Source organism: Eretmochelys imbricata, chromosome 2, assembly GCF_965152235.1.
Source record: "Eretmochelys imbricata isolate rEreImb1 chromosome 2, rEreImb1.hap1, whole genome shotgun sequence".
NCBI lineage: Eukaryota > Metazoa > Chordata > Testudines > Cheloniidae > Eretmochelys > Eretmochelys imbricata.
The window spans coordinates 35,978,455-35,999,602 of NC_135573.1; the positions used below are offsets into that span (position 1 = coordinate 35,978,455).

General features: G+C 43.6%; 1 protein-coding gene across 37 annotated transcripts in view; it reads right to left on the minus strand.

The window, feature by feature from the left end:
• The window catches only part of RIMS2 (regulating synaptic membrane exocytosis 2), a 740,891-nt gene that overhangs the window by 310,056 nt on the left and 409,687 nt on the right, over positions 1-21,148 (minus strand). For all 37 annotated transcript variants that reach the window (XM_077808869.1, XM_077808868.1, XM_077808888.1 and 34 more), the window contains 3 exons: positions 8,764-8,883; positions 4,090-4,189; positions 3,432-3,555 (listed from right to left, as the gene is read on the minus strand). In XM_077808869.1, coding sequence (XP_077664995.1) covers positions 3,432-3,555; positions 4,090-4,189; positions 8,764-8,883 — 344 coding nt within the window. The remainder of the gene's footprint in view (positions 1-3,431; positions 3,556-4,089; positions 4,190-8,763; positions 8,884-21,148) is intronic.

The window sequence follows — 21,148 nt, forward strand, 5'->3', positions numbered from 1 at the left end:
TCTCAAACTTTTGTACTGCTGACCGCTTTCACAAAGGAAGCCTTTGAGTGCGACCCCCCCCCTTATAAATTAAAAACACTTTTTTATACATTTAACATCATTATAAATGCTGGAGGCAAAGCAGGGTTTGGGGTGGAGACTGACAGCTCGTGACCCCCCCATGTAATAACCTCACAACCCCCTGATAGGTCCCAACCCACAGTTTGAGAACCCTTGGTTTAGAGCTCTCACCTGCATTAATACCAGGTACATATATTAACATTTTAAAAAACTGAAAAAAGCTTCTGTACTTGAGCAATAGCCAATTATCACTCAATAGCAGCTCATCTATTAGTATTCATTTTGAGAGAGTGAGAGGGACAAGCCACATGCAGAACTTATTAATTCATTTCATTTGTGGAAGATCTTCCTGAATCTACCATTTCCCTCTCCTTTACTATCCTAACCTATTATCTTAAGCATCCATATTAGGCAACCCATTGTCCAGTGAAGGAGAACTGAATATAGCTCTCACTGGAATATGTCAATACACTTTGAATGTCAGAGTGGGTCACTTAAGAGTTCCACAAGATGCTCACTTTCTCACACAAGCTAATTCCCAGGCTCTGCCAGTCTGGACAGCTCTGGCAAAAGGCAAGGTCTGAACTTGAATTTATCACATGGCTGAACAATGCACTGCCATGAGAATGCCAAAAGAAGCCCCACAGACTATCTTAATAAACAAACTGAGAGATAGACCTTGGGGTCAGTGTAGTTAGAAAGGTCCTGCAGGTACAATGTGAGATATTGGTGATTTTAACTGAATTAATGGCCTTTTAAAAGACTTGGTCAGGTCTGGAACCTCAACTCTGAATCCTTCCTAATTCTGCATTGATTATGATTTGACTCCCATTAACAGAACCTGGCCTTATAGATTTGTGTCTGCTTGGATTCAACCCAGTAAGACGCATGTTGTCCAGTCACAATCTGGCTATGACTGGAAATCTTCCAATACCACCTGACAGAATGATATTTCCAACACATTAGCTGGAATCTAGTAAGAAAAGTTTGTCAGATTTAAGTACAACCAAAACTGAACTATAACACAGTTTTAGTCTCAAATTCCAAACACTACCTAAATCTAATCTGGATCTAGATCCCAAAACAGTCTCCTTGGCCTACCTGTAGATGAGACAGAGAATTAATCATGTGAGGACCAAGTAAGTACCTGAAAAGTGAAACCAATCATTCTGAATTAGGACCTCACCTATAAACCCACTCAGATTAGCCACTGGAGTACTGGGGATGAAATACGTCATCTCCTCTGACAGGCCTGCAGCAACACACCCTGCCAGGGGAAAGTGAATAGGAGTCTAGCACGCAGAACAGGCACCTCAGCTCTGCCCCTGCTCAGTTCTTCGGCCAATGCAGCACACTGTTGTTGACATGGGGAATGAGAAAAAGGAAAAGGAATACTTGTGGCACCTTAGAGACTAACAAATTTATTTGAGCAAATAAATGTGTTAGTCTCTAAGGTGCCACAAGTACTCCTTTTCTTTTTGCGGATACAGACTAACATGGCTGCTACTCTGAAACCTGTCATCATGGGGAATGAGGGTATCGTGAGAACTTACATCATCTTCCTAATGCAATTACAGAAAAATTGTTCTGGTGACAGCGTATGTGGTGTCAGGGTCAATAAGGGGACATGATGGGGATGGGGAACAATAGCAGAGAGGAGATGGAGCACGGGGGAAAGAGGACACACAATGATGGGAGAGCACAAAAAGAAAAGAATGAAATGAATGACTTAAGTTTGGGGTGGGGATTGTATTTTAGCTTCTTTAGGCTGCCACCATGAACTATAATGCTCGCTGAAAGAAACTGAGATATAAAACTTACTCCTATCTGAAAAAATGTGAATCCTCCCCATCTGAAAAAGTGTGCATGTTAGTGTGTGCCTTATCATTTTTAATGAACATTTTTACAGCTTCCCAAAGTGTCCTAAGTTTTTTACGGAACAAACAGAAAGATCTAGTCCTTGCCTTTTGCAATCTAACATATATGTAAGACACATTCTCCCACCCTACAGACAAGACAGACATTAAAATCTTTGATCATTATCAAATTAAGCTTTAACACAAAATATCCTCAAATTAAACCCATACAAATACTGTTACATGAAACTGAACCCACATGGAAATATCCCAACTGAAATATCAAACCATATTACATTTTTTCTTTGGAATTTTGGTTATTCATCACCATGACATTCAAAGATCACTAATCTGTAGTTTGAAGCTAGAGGAATTTTGTAATTATAAATTCAAAACCAAAGAGATATCATCAGATACACAGAGCTATATGAAACAACATTAGATTCAATACAAATTATGCAAAGTCATACACCTAGGGAGAGGAAATAAATTAGGGAGGTAATAATGCCCCTCTTCACAGCCATGTGGAATAATTCATATACTACTGGGACCCAGAGGCTAGGAAAAATATAAACATAATAGAGAAGATAAAAAGAGCAAAGAAAATGATATAAGCATGGAAGAAGAAAACATATAAAGAGAAAATGAGGGAGCAGGAAAAGGAGGACATGACCACCATCTGTAAATACCTTTAAGGAATTGTATAAATGAAGGAAAGGAGTTATTCACAGTCTCTAAAGACAAAGCAAAGAGAAATGGCCTGAAGCTAAGAAAGAAAATGTTTAGGCTAGATATTAGGAAATAAGTCTCAAAGGTAAGAGCAATTGGGCAATGCAATACACTAAATAGGAGGTGGGAGAACAGTTTAGATAAGACATTAGAGTTAATTATGTACTAAGTTGTACTAATGCTTCACTGAGGTATCTCATGTGCTAGATGCTAACCAATCATTTATTAGACCGTCTATTCACAGCTGAGCAAGAAGAAATCTGATTTCACTACATGAGAGAATACTTCCTATGCATTATATTATCATTGTACACATTCTGGCAAAAACTCTACATTGCAGCATATCAGGAAATGGGTCCGGATTCATTATGGGTCATACTTCGACCGATCCATGGGTGGATACAAAAGTGTGGAGCAGAGACAAGGAACAAGTTGCTTCCCCTAAGCAGGAGCCAACAATAATTGCAGTGCCTGTACTGCCCTGGGCAGGGATTTGCCATCCATTGAGGAGAGCATATTCTGGATCCTCTCAAGAGGTGATGTAGCAGGTATGTCCAACCTGTGCATCAAGAAGCTCCAAAACACCTCCTGGAGCTCTCTCGATCGCCTCCCATTTGAACCCATGCCTAACAGGGACAATTTGGCCCTACACTCAAGCTTTTTGATTATAGAATGTTGGGTACCATTTTATAATCTGCATAAAATCTGCACAATATGTGTTGGGTCTAAAGTGAAATGTAACAGCACTTTATTTTAATCAGTAAGAAAATTTAGAAAACAACTCACCCAATTGGCCTTGAAACGACAAGCTCCACTTGTGGTTCAGGCTTGGATTCTAAAATGATGTTATATACCTCCTCAAAGGTGGCTCCTTGCAATAGCCTTCCATTCCATTCTAACACTTCATCGCCTGCAATTGCAGTAATAATTATCTTCTTAGGAAAAAAAGCTAATCCTATGAACTGCACTGGTAGTGACAACCTCCCTACTCTACTACAAGCTTTCTGAATTGTGCAACCTGTACTGTAGAACAAGTCTAGTGTCTTAAATATAGGAGAGGTCTGGAGAACTAAAAGCTTCCCATACATCATCTTTGTTTGGATAAATACCAGCAAAATATTAATATTACAACTAAGACAACTACTGCCTAGTAAAACTAACACAGTTATTCACCAGATATGGCATGTTGTGGTGGCGTTTTTTTTTTTTTAAAGTTAGTTGCTTTTTTGGAAAAATGTGAGAGTTGAGAGAGCCTGTAAAAGTGGCAACATGGATAATCTAATGACTGAATGCAGGGCTTGATTTGAACTTTCAAATTTATCAGCTGCACTACTGTCGCTCATCACATTTAGTATGCATGATTACTTCAAACTAAACTTATAGGAACTTATTCTCTTGCTTATTGTCTCCTGTACAGTAGCTCATTTCTAAAGCAGACACATACCTGGTCTAAGATGTCCCACTGTATCAGCTAAACTTCCTTTTTTAACTTTGGTGATAAATGCACACAGCCTACCAGTTTCAGTCATCTTTCCTCCTACGACCTGTTTGGAAGAGAAGGGTTTTCACATAAATGGCATTATTTGTAACAATTCAGACTTTACGGCAATATAAACAAAATAATTAGTTGATTTATTTTTTTAAAATGCAGCCTAGGTGAGATAGATACTGGTATACATGTAAGAAAAACCAAACCCCTCAGAATATTGGCTGACTGGCTCAGCTGACATCTACTCTGGATATTTAAGTGGTTTAAAGATAATGCAATGCAAATACAGAATTTTAAAGTTTATAAACAGTATAGTTCATGTAAACAGAATAAGCTTATAGTCTCACAGCACTGGAAACTGCTATCCCCCCTCCCCCCGCAACATTTAATGTATCAGTGGCTAGACTGTTTACATCAATAAAAAATATACGGAAATCCTAGTGTATGCTGTTCTAACTGCATGCATACAGCTCAGATTGGTATTACAGGGTTTTGGTTGCAGGTATTCAGAGAGACTGTACTTCTTAATTTGTAGCTGGAAGGCACAAAATTCATTGCTATTAACTGAAGATGTAATATTCATTTGAAATCATTTACTTACAAAAAGAAGCATTTTTGTAAGGTCTATTTTACATTATATTTCTCTTCCAGGGGAAATATCATAAATGTTGACTATCACTAAAATTAAATGTCTCCAAATATTTAATATTTTATGAAACTTTCCCTTCTTCCAAAGTCGTTTTTCATACACATACCCTCTTCCCCCCTTTTTCTGCTTCTTCTCTCTCCCCCACACTCAGTAAAAATATATTTAATCAATAAATGACTGTTTTAACCTCTCACAGTTTTACAAAAAACCACCCACCAATCTTTTAGTGCCTCATTTCGTGAAAAATATAATATTCTGTAATGTTGACTTTTTTTTTCTTTGTTTGATTTTCTTTGACTCTAAGGTGGAGCATTTTCTTCATGATGAAAAATGTTTGTTCAAGCAAAAGTGGATGGGAACCTGGGAGGCAGTGACCATGAGATGGTCGAGTTCAGGATCCTGAAACAGGGAAGAAAGGAGAGCAGCAGAATACGGACCCTGGACTTCAGAAAAGCAGACTTTGACTCGCTCAGGGAACTGATGGGCAGGATCCCCTGGGAGAATAACATGAGGGGGAAAGGAGTCCAGGAGAACTGGCTGTATTTTAAAGAATCCTTATTGAGGTTACAGGGACAAACCATCCCGATGTGTAGAAAGAACAGTAAATATTGCAGGCGACCAGCTTGGCTTAACAGTGAAATCCTTGCTGAACTTAAACACAAAAAAAAGCTTACAAGAAGTGGAAGATTGGACAAATGACCAGGGAAGAGTATAAAAATATCGCTCGGGGATGAAGGAGTGAAATCAGGAAGGCCAAATCACACCTGGAGTTGGAGCTAGCAAGAGATGTTAAGAGTAACAAGAAGGTTTCTTCAGGTATGTTAGCAACAAGAAGAAAGTCAAGGAAAGTGTGGGCCCCTTACTGAATGAGGGAGGCAACCTAGTGACAGAGGATGTGGAAAAAGCTAATGTACTCAATGCTTTTTTTGCCACTGTCTTCACGAACAAGGTCAGCTCCCAGACTACTGCACTGGGCAGCACAGCATGGGAAGGAGGTGACCAGCCCTGTGTGGAGAAAGAAGTGGTTCAGAACTATTTAGAAAAACTGGAAGAGCACAAGTCTATGGGGCCAGATGCGCTGCATCCGAGAGTGCTAAAGGGGTTGGCGGATGTGACTGCAGAGCCATTGGCCATTATCTTTGAAAACTCATGGCGATCGGGGGAAGTCCCGGAAGACTGGAAAAAGGCTAATGTAGTGCCCATCTTTAAAAAAGGGAAGATGGAGGATCCTGGGAACTACAGGCCAGTCAGCCTCACCTCAATCCCTGGAAAAATCATGGAGCAGGTCCTCAAGGAATCAATTCTGAAGCACTTAGAGGAGAGGAAAGTGATCAGGAACAGTAAGCATGGATTCACCAAGGGCAAGTCATGCCTGACTAATCTAATTGCCTTCTATGACGAGATAACTGGCTCTGTGGATGAGGGGAAAGCAGTGGACGTGTTGTTCCTTGACTTTAGCAAAGCTTTTGACACGGTCTCCCACAGTATTCTTGCCAGCAAGTTAAAGAAGTATGGGCTGGATGAATGGACGATAAGGTGGATAGAAAGCTGGCTAGATTGTTGGGCTCAAAGTGTAGTGATCAATGGCTCCATGTCTAGTTGGCAGCCGGTATCAAGTGGAGTGCCCCAAGGGTCGGTCCTCGGGCCGGTTTTGTTCAATATCTTCAGAAATGGTCTGGAGGATGGTGTGGATTGCACCATCAGCAAGTTAGCAGATGACACTAAACTGGGAGGAGGGTAGGGATAGGATACAGAGGGACCTAGACAAATTAGAGAATTGGGCCAAAAGAAATCTGATGAGGTTCAACAAGGACAGTGCAGAGTCTTGCGCTTAGGACAGAAGAATCCCATGCACCGCTACAGACTAGGGACTGAATGGCTAGGCAGCAGTTCTGCAGAAAAGGACCTAGGGGTTACAGTGAATGAGAAGCTGGATATGAGTCAACAGTGTGCCCTTGTTGCCAAGAAGGCCAATGGCATTTTGGGATGTATAAGTAGGGGCATTGCCAGCAGATCGAGGGACGTGATCGTTTCCCTCTATTCAACATTGGTGAGGCCGCATCTGGAGTACTGTGTCCAGTTTTGCGCCACACACTACAAGAAGGATGTGGAAAAATTGGAAAATGTCCAGCGGAGAGCAACAAAAATGATTAGGGGACTGGAGCACATGACTTATGAGGAGAGGCTGAGGGAAGTGGGATTGTTTAGTCTGCGGAAGAGAAGAATGAGGGGGGATTTGATAGCTGCTTTCAACTACCTGAAAGGGGGTTCCAAAGAAGATGGATCTAGACTGTTCTCAGTGGTAGCAGATGACAGAACAAGGAGGAATGGTCTCAAGTTGCAGTGGGGGAGGTTTAGGTTGGAGATTAGGAAAAACTTTTTCACTAGGAGGGAATGTGTTACCTATGGAGGTGGTGGAATCTCCTTCCTTAGAAGTTTTTAAGGTCAGGCTTGACAAAGCCCTGGCTGGGATGATTTAGTTGGGGATTGGTCCTGCTTTGAGCAGGGTGTTGGACTAGATGACCTCCTGAGGTCCCGTCCAACCCTGATATTCTATGATTCTATGATTTTAAAGCAATGTGAACTTTTAATTGCATAACAATAGGATTTGTGCTTATAACTCTATTTTCTGCTTCTATTATTTATCTTTAATATAAACCTCTACCTTTAAGGTACAAGTAATTTGCAAAATAATATTACTAAGCAGAGGAGTTTAGTCAACGGGATTAATTAATTAATTAATTACTCAACCAAATCTAATTTGGTTCATTAAGTTTATTAAAAATACTTGTTGTATTAAGGATTTCTCTCTGTCTGGAGACGAGGCACATTGACTTTACTATGTATCTCTGAGAATCAGGAAAGAATGTATTATATAGTATAATCTTCTAATTCTATACCTTAGATTTTTTAGCATTCTTTATGCAGCAATAAAATAATAATATCAAATCTGTTTTAAGGTTAGTTTTAAAGCTTAAAGAAACAACCTGATAAAATTAAAATCCATGACAGCAAAACTGTTTAAAACAAATAGTACATCAGTATAACATAATGCAAAGTATTTAATAATTATTGACAGAGTGATATTATTATCCCCTTAAGTTTTCTGATCCTTAAACAGTGCAATACATACCAAACCAATGATTCAAGCTTGTATTTTCACTGACCTTGTCCTCTCACAATGTAAACATTTTTCAATTAAATAAAAATTTCAAAAAATTCTAAAGCAGATTAATATTGCTCATAATGAACTGTGCTGACATAATCCCTATTTACAGTATCCCAAACTACAGACTAATCTGTGCACTTGAACTGAAGCCAGTACTATGTTAAATGAAGAATATTAGATTAATCAAACTTGTTGACAATTTACCATAAATAAAGAAGTTCAAACCACATTTACAGGTTTCTTTGCATTCTTTTTTACAAAATTTTATTCATTCTTCTTCTTGTGCTAGTATTCTGTTAGAATTACAACCCATTATCTCAAAGTCCACAAGATATACATGAAATGAGTTAAAACATGAGATATAGATATGTAAGTTATAAGCTAACAGATGTGTACTAGACATGAAACCATAATAAAGCAGAAAACATATTGCTTATCATATAGAATACATAAATACAAATTAAATCACAACTCAGTTTATTTAAAACATAGAAGTCCATAAATGCAATTCAAAACAACATAGCATTAAGATAAACAAAGTTCCAACACCTTTCTAGTATACATTTTATTAAGCACATCTAAGTAATCATTGAAAAGTAATTGAAAATTGAAAAATTGAAAATTACATTGAAAAGTAATCATTTTGGTAATTGAAGAAAAAATGTCATTATACTGTATTTCTCAGTGTAATGGCAACATTTAAAATAATGTTTTTTCTTGCATATTAACTTAGTTTACTTAACTTTAAATGTGATTACTTAACATTTAGCTAACAAAGTAATACATATTTTCAAAATTGTCCATTACTAACCTTCAATCCAAGCACTGCTCCCGAGTCTCTAGGCACGCTTCCATCTTTTAGTCGTTTATTTAACAAAATCCGTCCAATTAGACGGTCTCCATCTTTGGATGGCTGCCAGGTCACAGGATGCTATGATGAAGTGTTAATGGAAAACATAGTGAACATACTTTCTCAGAAAAAAATCTCAGTATTATTTTTCATTTCCAGGAAGTTTACAATTTTTAAAAGCAGTATGATTACACCATTATTAGTTTAATAGAATCATAGAAATAAGCCCCAGAAAAGACATATTAAGTCATTCATTCTATCCCTAAGTCATTTAAAGAATGAATAAAATCTCTACCTCACAAATGTATTCCTACACCCAATTTGTAGAATATCCATAACTATCTTTATACAGAACATGTTTGTTTACAATGTAGTTTTAGCTGTATTAGCCCGAGGACATGAAAGATGCAAGGAGAGTGATGTAATATCTTTTACTGGACTAACTTCTGTTGGTGGAACGGACAAGATTTTGAGCTTCACACAGCTCTCCTTCCAGGCTGGAGAAGGAAACTAGAATGTTTAAGTTAAATAGAAGGTGGGACAGATTGTTAAGCATAAGGGTTCACAGATGTTATTGGAAAATACTTAAATGACTTGGGCAATTAACATCTCTGCAGTCACAGACAATGGGAAGTTGTATGCAGCAGGGTGTGTCACAAAGTTGTTGTAATGGGTGATACAATCGGTGTCAGACTTGATGAGGACCCATCCTGAATGAAATCTTTCCCAAATCCCTTCTTCTATCCTTCAAACAACATCCTAACCTCACCAACCTCATCAGAAGAAGCAAGCTCCCCACAGACCAGGACACACCAACTCAAAACAGCACCAGACAATTCCAAAACAGAAGATAAAAAACCCGAAGACGTATCTCCACCCCTACAATGATCAACACCTCCCCCACAACATACCTTTGGGGTCCTACACATGCCTATCATAATATGTGGTGTACCTCATTCTGTGCATCAGATGCCCCACCAACAACTATGTAAGTGAAATGGTACAACAGAACTTGACATTACTGCATGTAGCCCAGACGGGACAGTATTGCAGTCATCAATTTTGTATGTGCAGCCACTGCCAGCTGAAAACCAAACATCACATAGCTAGGAAAATCTTAGGCCCTGAACAGCAAGGCAACGCAGATACATGTCTGCAGCTTTGCTTTCAGAATGGGAGGATGGGACAGTAAGTTAACAGATTATAAGTATGGAAGACAGTGAGTGAATAGCGACCATGATTTTAAGTGCCCCAACACGTTGTTATGATGAGAAATGTTTTGATGATAAGAGATAATGAGTAGTTTTGCTGAAATTAGAAAAATTGGTGACTCACTAGGTGTTACTACGATTGACCACAAGGAGTCACTATAGGTTATGTGCCTTGTTTGAGGTTAGTTATAAAAAATCAGGTGAAAACACTGTGCTTATGCCAATTATTTATCAGACAGGTGAGCTGTGCCCCCACTGATTTATTTCTAATGCTGCCTGGAGAGAAACAGTCAAATTACCACTACTTTGGGTTCTGAAAACCTGGGTTACAAATTTGACAAGCCAGTTGCCAGGAGTGGTGGAGAGGAAGGTAACGATTGGTACAAACGGTTTGCCATGCACTGCAAGAATGGAGGACGTAGGACAGGGTATGAACCTGGAATTTCCCCATGTGTGGGCCATGAGTCAATTTTTCGTTATTGGGACTCAGGGCCCCAGGCTGGTGGCCTGGTCGAGGGATTATGTCAAAAGGAAAGGGAACATCTAGAAAGAAAGAACAGTTGGAAATGATTTTGGGAAGCATCTTGACTGATTTTGTACAGGAGCATGGTAATGGTCTCTGGAAGCTTTACCAGTCCCAGAACGTTCCTGCTGCTCTGTAAGCAGATGGTAGCAATGGTAGTAGATAAAGAGAAAAATCAGTTAAAGGCAAGAGTGGAGGAATTAGAGAAAGATAAAATTGAGAAAGAGAAAGAGATATACAGCTTGAAGGCTAACTCAGTCACCCTCTGGACTGAGATAGTGGCAACGCAAAAGCAATTGTGTAATAGTGACAGTGAGAGAGTAAGTGAGAACATGGAACAGGAAGTCTGTGGATTGAAACAGCAGACAATGGAGAGTAAAGGAATTGTTAGAGCGTTACTGAAGGATTCTCAGGATAAGACCTCGGCAGATTACGGGTAATGTAAGAGACAAAGTTGTACTCTTAGAGCCATGTTGCGAGATCAGAAGGTAATAATGGCTGCGCTTTGAGGGAATAGTAGTTTAGGAAGGAGGGATGGGTCAGAGGAGGACCCTGATTTGTATCCTTCTTTTTATATTGAGAGGGATGGTCCTTTTCCCTTGGGCCCTTCTCAGTCCTCGTATGGTCACTGGAAGACCTGAAGATGCCAACACCTATAGCTCCCATGGTGAGGAAGATTGGTCTCCAAGGGGTAACCAAGAAGGAGAAGAATGGGTAGAGATTCGGTCCCTCTCCCCTGACCAGGTTAAAGCCACAGAGAGATTGGCTGGCCCATTAAACCGGAGAACAGCATTGGCATGGCTGGCAAGGATAGCTGGCACTCTCGATCTCACTCTGGCGGATGTGACAGCAACTGCCACTCTCCTCTCAGACCTAGGATAGTGGCCAGAGGTACGGGTTCCCAGATGCTTTGGCCCATAGAGCCCCACTTTTAGATTAGTTGTTTCTGTCTGTAGTTTTTCTTGTCTTAAGTTTTCCTTTCTTCCTAAGTCGTTCTTCCACACACACTCTTCCCCTCTTTTGCTGCTTCTTCTCTCTTCCCCACACTGACTCTTGCTTCCCCCATCCCCTCACCAACTATGGTGTTTTTTTTCTTTTGTGTGTATTTGTTTTGAAAGTTAAGGGTTAAAGCCACAACTTTACTTTTTACTTTACTGAAAGTATTTTACTGTCCCTGAAGATATGGTTGCCAAGCAACAGAAATGTTTGCTTTGCTAATGATTCTAATGATTGAAAACAATTTTGAGAAAAACTGTAAATTAACAAAAGAAGGATCAGGCCCAAAACCATTTGTTTTATGGCCACAAGAGGACTTGTGGTTGCACATGAAGCAACCCCATTTAAAGCAATAGCCCTCTCAGATAATGCTCTAAAGGAAGGCAAGGGCTAAAGGGGAGAGAGGAAAGAGAAAGGCCCTACAAAAGTTGGGGTAGAGCTCCTCATCTCTGGCAGGTGGAAATTTGGAGACAGCTCCTAAGGTACAAGCCAAAGGAAGACATAGATGAATTGTCCACCCTGGAACTTTTGTTAACACTGGCTGAGCACAAAGGGAAGACCCCAAGTGTGCCTCCCGCTGCTGCCCTTAGGAAGGCTGGGCACCCTCTAGATCTCCCTATTTGGACACTGATGGGTGGGGGAGGTTCACAGTTTATGTTGAGGGGCATTCAGAGGAGGCATTCAGAATTGTTACAGGTGCCACTTATTCCTTGATGAGTACCCAGAATGAAACCCTGATTGAATCTCCAACTGGAGTTAAAACCTTACCGGGTATTAATGAGGTACAGAGTGTTGTTCCCTTTTGCAGGGACATCCTGTATTGGGTGGGGAGGAGGAGAAATAAAAGGGCAATTTGGCTTAATGGATTTGGGAGGAGAAGGGATCCTGGGATTGATGTCTTGAGAGAATTAAGAGTGTTAGTTGATTTTGCTAACAGGGTCCTATGGGAAATGCCTCCTGGCCCATCCTGGGAACCAGTGGAGATTTCAGCAAGCTACTGGCTAGCAGCCCTTAAGGCTTCTGAAGAACTGGAGCGGCCAACGTAGCCCCCGAGAAGTTCTGGCAATTGCAGAAAAATATTGGGAGGCCTGGGCCAAGAATAAAATAGAATGTGATAAAATTGAGGCAGAAATCCTAATTACAGGCCCCGATTCCCCAAGTCCAGAGCAGGATAGGTATCCAAAGGAGGCAGAAGCCAGGCTGAAGGAAATAACTGATGGGCTTTTAAGACACGGGGTTTAATGAAATAATCAAGCCCCAATAATGCTGACCTCTAGCCGGTCCTTAAAAGTGATGGCAGGACTTGGAGGCTGGTAGTGGATTTTTGCCATCTTAATCAGGTGACCCAGCTGATGGCCCCCATAGTGGCTAAGTATCAGGAAGTACTGGCCTCCATTATAGGAGGGGCCCAGTGGCTTTCAGTTTTGGATTTGGCCTTTTTTTTTTCTTTTTCCTTTTGGCTATCTCTTTACATTGGGACAGCTATTATAAATTTGCTTTTACCTTTCAAAGGAAGCAGTTGTGTTTTGCCAGGGTCCCCATGGCCTGGAACAATGCCCCTCTTATTTGTCATGCCTGTGTAGTTAAGATGTCAGATGAGATGCCTGAAAGAGACAGTGTGATTTCTTATGTGAATAATATCCTGGTTTGCACTCAGACCAGGGAAGAAAATTTGGAAGTATTGGATAGGGTGTTACAAAAGATATAGGAAATTGTATTTAAAGTAAGCCCAAAGAAAGCCCACTTGTACTCCCAACAAGTAAATTACTTTAGAGTGAATTTGGAGCAGGAGGGGCATTCCCCTGGTCAACAGAGAGTGGAGCAGATTCCTAAACTTCCAGCTCTTACAGACAAAAGAGCTCTTAGATCCTTTTTTGGAAATGGTTAATTTCTTCCAAGATTTTATTGAGGGATTCTCAGAGAAAGCAGCCCTGCTGCATGACTTGTTAAAGGAGGGAACAGGATGAAACAGCAGTTTGTGCTGCAGCTGGCAATTAAGAAAGGGGGGTGAGAGTTGTGCTGAGTCAGAGTCATGGAGCAGGGCTTGGCCCTTTGTCTTATGCCTCCAAAATATTAAGTGAAGTCAAGAGGGGATTCACCCCCTGTGAAAAGGAGATTTTGGCACTAGTATGGGCTTTGCAGCGGGAATATCTGGTGGGACTGTCTCCTGTGTTACTGAAAACTGTCTACTCTCCAGTGAAATATGTGCTCACTGTGAAGATTAATAAAATATATGTGTCTAGCCCCAGCAAGCCCTAAGCAAATTAGGGCTGATGAATTTGCTGAGCCCCAAGTTGTGCTAAAAGCCTAGTTAAAAGTTTAAGAGCCCCCTCCTGGGGAAAAAGGGACTCAGGCCCAGATGGGTCTCAGTAAAAGTTAGTAAGTTCAGCTTAAATGTTTAGTGATATGTCCCCTATATAGGAAGGGGAAAAGTTTGTTTTGCTTTGTGTTTTAGATTATTAACTGCTTTTGCTGGTTTTGGATTGCAGACCTGCTCCTTTGGTGGTGTGAATCTGGAATTTGTTATGTTCAAGGCAGGGGGAGACTACCCATGGATGACCATGGAGTGTAAAGTGAACAATGCAAACGAAATGAATGTCAATTTGAGGACCCAGGAAGCAGGGAACAATGCTGCCGACGTCTTTTAGACATGTTTCACCACCACTGGGACAAAATGGATGCTCACATCTACCTCCCTCCTCCAGACTTTTCAAGAGCGAATTTCATGTGAGTTGAGGGAAGACACAACAATAACACAGGAATCTGGGAGTACAGATGGGTAACAAACAAATTCAAATTCTTTCCTCCCCTGTGAAAGCCAGTGCATTCACTTGTGGACTGGCATCCCTAAGCAGGCAGCTCCAGGAGAAAAGACAATTCATTTTAGGCTGAAACACTCCCTTTTATTCCCAAACACTGGACAAGAAGATCAGGGGAGGCAAAACTACAGATAGTGATAACAAGACGGGAATGGGAGGTTATTTTACCCCGTACTTTGGAGGTCCCAGGTCCTCAGGAAATTTATAACAGAGACAAAAAACAGTTACTTATCTCTTGTAACTGTTGTTCTTTGAGATGCTGCTCATGTCCTTTCCAATTAGATGTGCACATGCCACGTGCACGGCAGCCAGAAAGATTTTCCCTTATTAGTAGCCATTGAGTCAATCCAGGCGCCACCTGGAGGTGCACCTTCATGGCACGGAATATAGGGCACTGTTTACCCACTGCCACCTCAGTTCCTTCTTGCCAGTTTGCTCTGACAGAGGGGTAGGTGGGTGGGTACTGGAATGGACATGAGCAACACATCTCGAAAAACAACAGTTACGAAAGGTAGGTAACCGTTTTTTGTTCTTCGGGTGATTGCCAATGTCAATTCCAATTAGGTGATTACCACACTGACATTTTGGAGGTGGGGTCAGAGCTCAAAGGTTTGTTGATGGTAGCACCGGTCTGGCAAAGGCTGTGTCATTTCTAGCCTGCTGAGTGATGGCGAAATGCGAGGTAAAAGTGTGGATTGAGGACCACGTCGCAGCTCTGTAGATTTTCTGGGTTGAAACCTGGGCCAGGAACTCTGCAGACCGTGCCTGTGCTCTTGTAGAGTGCGCTGTAAGCAGAGAGGTAGGTATCTGCGCCAGATTGTAGCATGCCCGGATACAGACGTGATCCATAACGAAATCCTTTGGGAGGAGACTGTAAGACCTTTCATTCTGTCTGCTTCTGTGACAAACAGCTGAATAGACTTCCAAAATGGTTTCGTCCGCTCAATATAGAAAACTAACGCCCGGCCAACATCCAATGAATTAAGTTTTTGCTCCCTGCTGCTTGCATGTGGCTTGGAGAAGAAAACTGGAAGAAAGATATCCTGGTTAACATGAAACTGGGAGACAACTTTAGGAAGAAAGGCTGGATGCGATCTAAGCTGAACCTTGTCCTTATAGAACACAGTGTAAGGAGGCTCAGATGTTCGAACCTTGAGCTCAGACACCTTCCTGGCTACCAGAAATGCCACCTTATATGAGAGGTACTGCAGAGAACATGTTGCAAGTGGTTCAAAAGGTGGCCCCATTAGCTTGGAAAGGACCAGGTTAAGGTCCCAAGTGGGGATTGGCTGTCATATGTAAGGGTATAGTCTGTCAAGACCTTTAAGAAAATGGCCAGGTTGGCAAAGACTGACCAGCCCTCCACGCCTGGATGGCAGGTGGAAATGGCAGCCAAGTGTACCTTTACTGAAGATATAGAAAGCTCTTGCAGCTCTAGGTGGAGGAGGCAGTCCAATATCATAGGTATGGATGAAAATCTTGGAGACGGGAGATATTGCGAAGACCAAATTGTGAATCTTTTCCATTTTGCCAGATAGGTAGCCCTAGTGGAGGGTTTTTTACTGCCAAGGAGGACTTTCCTGACTGGATCTGAACAGGCGAGCTCCATCAGGTTCAGCCATGGAGCTTCCACACCGTGAGGTTACGAGATTTGGGGGCTGGAGGTGGCGGTGATCCTGGGTTATCAGATCCAGGAGTAGCGGTAAGGTGATTGGGTTTTCCACGGACATATCCAGGAGAGACATGTACCAGTGCCTGCGGAGCTATCGTTATCAGTGAGGCCTTGTCCCTTCGAACCTTGAGCAGGACCTTGTGAATGAGGGGTATGGGTGGAAATGCATACAAGAGGTGTCCCTTCCAGGGAAGAAGGAGCACGTCCATGATGGAGCCCTGGCTGTGATTTGGAAAGAAGCAGAACTTCCTGTTGTGTCGCGTGGTGAACAAGTCTATCTGGGGAAATCCCCAATGCTGGACGATGGTATTTGCGATATCTGGGCGGATGGACCACTTGTGGCTGTGAAACGACCTGTTGAGATAGTCCACCAACTCATTCTGGACTCTGGGAAGGTACAACGCCTCCAGGTGTATTGAGTGAGCTATGCAAAAGTCCCACAGTTTGAGGGCTTCCTGGCACAGGGGAGAGGAGTGTGCACATCCCTGTCTGTATAAAACATCGCTGTTGTATTGTCCATCATGGCCGATTCATTTGGAAGGGAAATGTGTGCTTGGAATGTCTGGCACACTAGACCGACTGCTCTCAGCTCTCTGACATTGATGTGAAGTGAGAGCTCCGCTTGGGACCAGAGGCCCTGAGTCCTGAGGTCTCCCAGGTGCACTCTCCAACCCATCGCTAACATGTCCATCACCAGCAAAAGGTGAAGAGGACACCTGCAAACACCGCTTGAGGGTCGAGCCACCATAGGAAGGATGTGAGAACCGGTCAAGCTAGAGTGACAATTTTGTCTAGACAGTCCCAAATAGGCCAATACCCTGAAGCCAGCCATGCCTGAAGAGGTCAGAGTCTCAGTCTGGCATGCTGTACTACATAGGTAACAAGCAGCCATGTGGGCCAGAAGCTTTAGGCAATTCCTTGCTGTGGTGGTAGGGAACTGCCTAAGACTCTGTATGATGTTGCACAGGAACTGGAAATGTGACTCCAGGAGGTACCCTCTTGCCTATGTAGAATCCAATACCGCCCCTATGAACTCTATCCGCTGAACGGGGGATAGGGTTGACTTCTGTATGTTCAGTAGAAGGCCCAGGTCATCGAAAGTAGCCCTTATGAAGCTCACTTGCACCTCCACTTGCGCCCTGGAGCAGCCCTTGATTAGTCAATCGATGAGGTACAGAAACAGCTGCAACTGATGCTTGTGCAAGAATGCAGCCATGACTGCCATGCACTTGTTAAACACTCGAGGAGTCACTGATAGGCCGAATGGAAGGACTGTCAAGTGATAATGATTGTGGTTCACCATGAACCTGAGGTACCTTCTGTGGGATGGCATTATTGAAATATGAAAGTAAGTCTCCTTCAAGTTGAGGGTGGCATACCAGTCCCCCAGATCCAAAGGAAGGGATAATGGAGGCCAAAGAGACCATGCAGAACTTCAGTTTCTTTATGAACTTTTTGAGGTCTCACAAGTCTAGGATGGGCCTGAGGCTGCCTTTGGCTTTTGGTATTAGGAACCATTGGGAATAGAACCCCTTGCCCTTCAGCTCTTGAAGAACCTCTTCCACTGCCCCCACCATTAGGAGCATGTGCACCTCCTGCATGAGGAGTTGCTTGTGAAAAGGGTCAGGGAGAGGGGGCGGGAGGAGAACTGGAGGGAGTATCCCCTTTCTACCATGTGGAGTGCCGAGCAATCTGATGTAATTCGGGGCCATGCAGGGTAGAAAAGGGACAGTCAGCACGGGGATGGATCCAGAGTCTGGACTGGTGTGTCACCCCTGGGCACACCTTTAAAAGTTCTGTTTCTGGCCTGAGGACTGTTTCACCTGCCCAGAGACCTGGGTTGATGAGAGGGGAGGCCCCTTTCTATTGTTCCTGTTACACCTCTTAGAAAAATCCTTCCTGTTCTGTGGGTGGTAGAAACTGGGGTTGAGGCTTAAAGTGCCTCCATTGCGTAGCTGGAGTATGCAGGCCAATGGACTTGAGGGTGGCCCTTGAAGCCTTGAGTCTATGAAGCCATGAGACAGTTTTCTCTGAAAAGAGGGCTGAGCCCTCAAAGGGAAGGTCCTGTATGGTCTGCTAGACCTCATATGGGAGCCCTGATACTTGCAGCCAGGAGCTGCTCCTCATTGCTACCCCAGAGACCATAGTGCAGGTGGCCAAATCAGCCACATCGAGGGCTGCCTGGAGTGAAGCACTGGCAATTAGATTACCCTCCTCCACCAAGGAGGAGAACTCTGTCCTGGAGTCCTCTGGCAGAAGCTCTATGAACTTCGCCATACCTCCGCATGAGTTGTAGTTGTACTTGCTGAGGACAGCCTTGTGGTTAGAAATTTGGAGCTGGAGCCCCTCGGTGGAATAAATTTTCCTCCCAAAGAGGTTCAGCTTCTTAGTCTCCCGTTTTTTAGGGGATGGCCCTGGTACCCTTTGCACTCCTGCTCATTTTCCGCCACTACCGCTAGGGAGTCCAACGGCGGATAAGTATAAAAATTCACAAACCCCTTAGAGGGAATGAAGTACTTTAAATCAGTCCTCTTTGCCGTCAGTGGTAAGGAGGCGGGGGTCTGCCACAGTGTCGTAGTGGTGTCCTGAATAGTATTTATAAGTTGCAGGGCAATACGGGAGGGCCCAGCGGGGGCAAGTATGTCCACTATCAGATCCAATGTTTCAGCGACCTCCTCAACCTGGATCCCCAGGTTCTGCACCACTCTTCTCAGCAGCTGCTGGAGCACCTTGCTGTCCCCCAGGGCAGGGCCGTCGAAGTTCCTGCCACTGCCTCATCAGGCAAGGATGAGGACACGGCCCTAGCAGGGAGTGGGTCCTGCTCTCTGCCCTTGGCACCAGTGCCTGGTCTTCTGGTGTGACCAGTGCCAGTGCGGCCGGTGCAGTCGGTGCCAGTGCAGTGTGGTGCGATTTGTCCTGACCGGGTGAGGTGCCAGAGGCACATTTGATGCCAAGGCCACCGACGCCGACCTCCGCAAATGGGACTCTTGGTTCTGGCCCTGACTCTGATGGAACGCCCAGGGATCCAGAAAGGCCACTGGGCTGGAGCCTGCCATTGTTCAGGCCACAGTGCCAGATAGAACTGTTGCCTGTGTCTGCTGGACCTGGACCACCCGCTTCACCTCAACTATAGGATTCCGACTCTGACTGGGAGGACTCACTGTAGGATGACCACAGAGGGGCAGTGCCCACTGGTGCCGGGGAGCGGTGCCAGGAACTTGGGGACTGGTGTGGCTCTCCTATCTACCCGCTGGTGGAAGGTACTGGTAACCGGTGCCAAGGGAATGGTGATCAGCATGATACCATTTCCAGCTTGCCCCTTGATGGCATCAAGGGTTTCACAGGCATCTGTGAGATGGAGCTCTGTGTCCTGTTGCACCTAGGAGGGGAAGACGGCACCATGAAGGCTATGAGGTCCCTGGCAGCCTTGAACATCTCTGGCATGGAAGGCAACTGCAGGTGGTCGCAACCTTCCTGGAACGGGGAGTGCTGGGGGCCCAGACTCAACTGGTCCCATGGTGGGGCAGGAGTTGACGGAACCCTAGACAGCCATGCCAAGCTTACGTGGCCCAACATGGGTCTCACAACGGTGGTCTCCTCCTGCGCCAGTCTGGGCGTGGGTAAGCGACCCCTTTTGGGTCTCCTCTTCTTGTAGGGAACCAGGGATTGTGAACAGTGCCACCCACTGCCCTGCACAGGGCCCCTATGTGGGAAATTTTGCTGGTGCCGACTCCTTCCTCGGTGCCGACTCATGCTGCAATGATGCTGGAGCACTGCACAGTGATGTCGAGGTGCTCGGCATCGGCTCAGCTGACCCTGGGTCCAAGTGGAGATGGAGGGCAGCTTCCATCAGAAGGATTTTGAGGCGCTGGCCAAGCTCCTTCTGAGTCCTAGGGCAAAATCCTGGTGGGCTTCCCCCAAACACTTCAAGGAGGAAGTGTGGTCACTTCTGGGCACAGACATGCCACAGGCTGCACAGGGTTTAAACCCCGGCGACCAAGGCATGCCCCGGTAACGGGGGAGAACGGGAGGATGGGGAGTACTCCCAGACAAACTTCTAGAGAGAGCTAACTAACTAACAACTACTAAGACTAACTATATCAAACTATTTACAGGAAAAATCTGCTAAGAGACAGAGAAGGCTTGCTGAAGCTAGAGATAACAAGCATTCCAGCTAACCATCACAGGGCCCCATGCCATGAAGGCATGATTCCAGGGGGTACCTGGATCGACCCAAAGGGTGCTGCTAAGGGAACATCTTTCCAGCTGCTGTGCATGTGGTACGCTCACACCTATTTGGAATTGACATGAGCAATCACTCGAAGAAGAAAGGATGTTTGGATATTGAAGCTAAATGGTGCCGTGATAAAATGGTTATTAATCTGAAGCCCAATATGACAGGAAAATGGCTCCTTCAGGGACCCCATGGAGTAAAAGGTATAGAACTGTGAATTCTGGAACTACCTGTAATTAATTTGATCAGAGCATATATGGTTCAAAGCAATGTAAAGAAACAACTGGTGATTAATCCAACCCACACCCTGAATAAGGTTATTGTGAACCTCATTTTAGCAAATATCTCAACAATAGAACCCCATTTTGGAAAGTTTGTCCAGCCATTATATGAGGGCTGGAAAACTTGGATTAATCTTCATGATGTCCCCAGACCATGCAAGAAATGAGTAAAAAGGGACATACTGGAAGCATTTGGCACAGGGGTAGGGGTTCTTAATAGTATAAAGGAGGAAGTGATTGTGAATAAAATGAATTCAGTGGGGCAACACCTAAAGTATTTAGTAACATCTCTGAGGGTATCCTTAGATCAGCTAAGCTCCATACAGAATAGGGTGGCGCAGTTATTAGAGGAATGGGAGCAATCCCAAGAAAAAGATCATCTCCGTCTCTTGCAGGCTGTTAGTACCCTCCAGAGTAATGTTTCCTTAGCCCTGGCATGCATGCAAATGGAGATGTGAATTAGTGATGTGCTAAAGGACATGATTTGAGATGATATGTGAGGGATACTCCCATTGGAAATTAGGAGCATTATTAGGAAAAATTCCATCCAGATTGAGAGGGATTTACAATCCTATTGGAAAATGGTAAATTTTGCATATGATAAAAGATG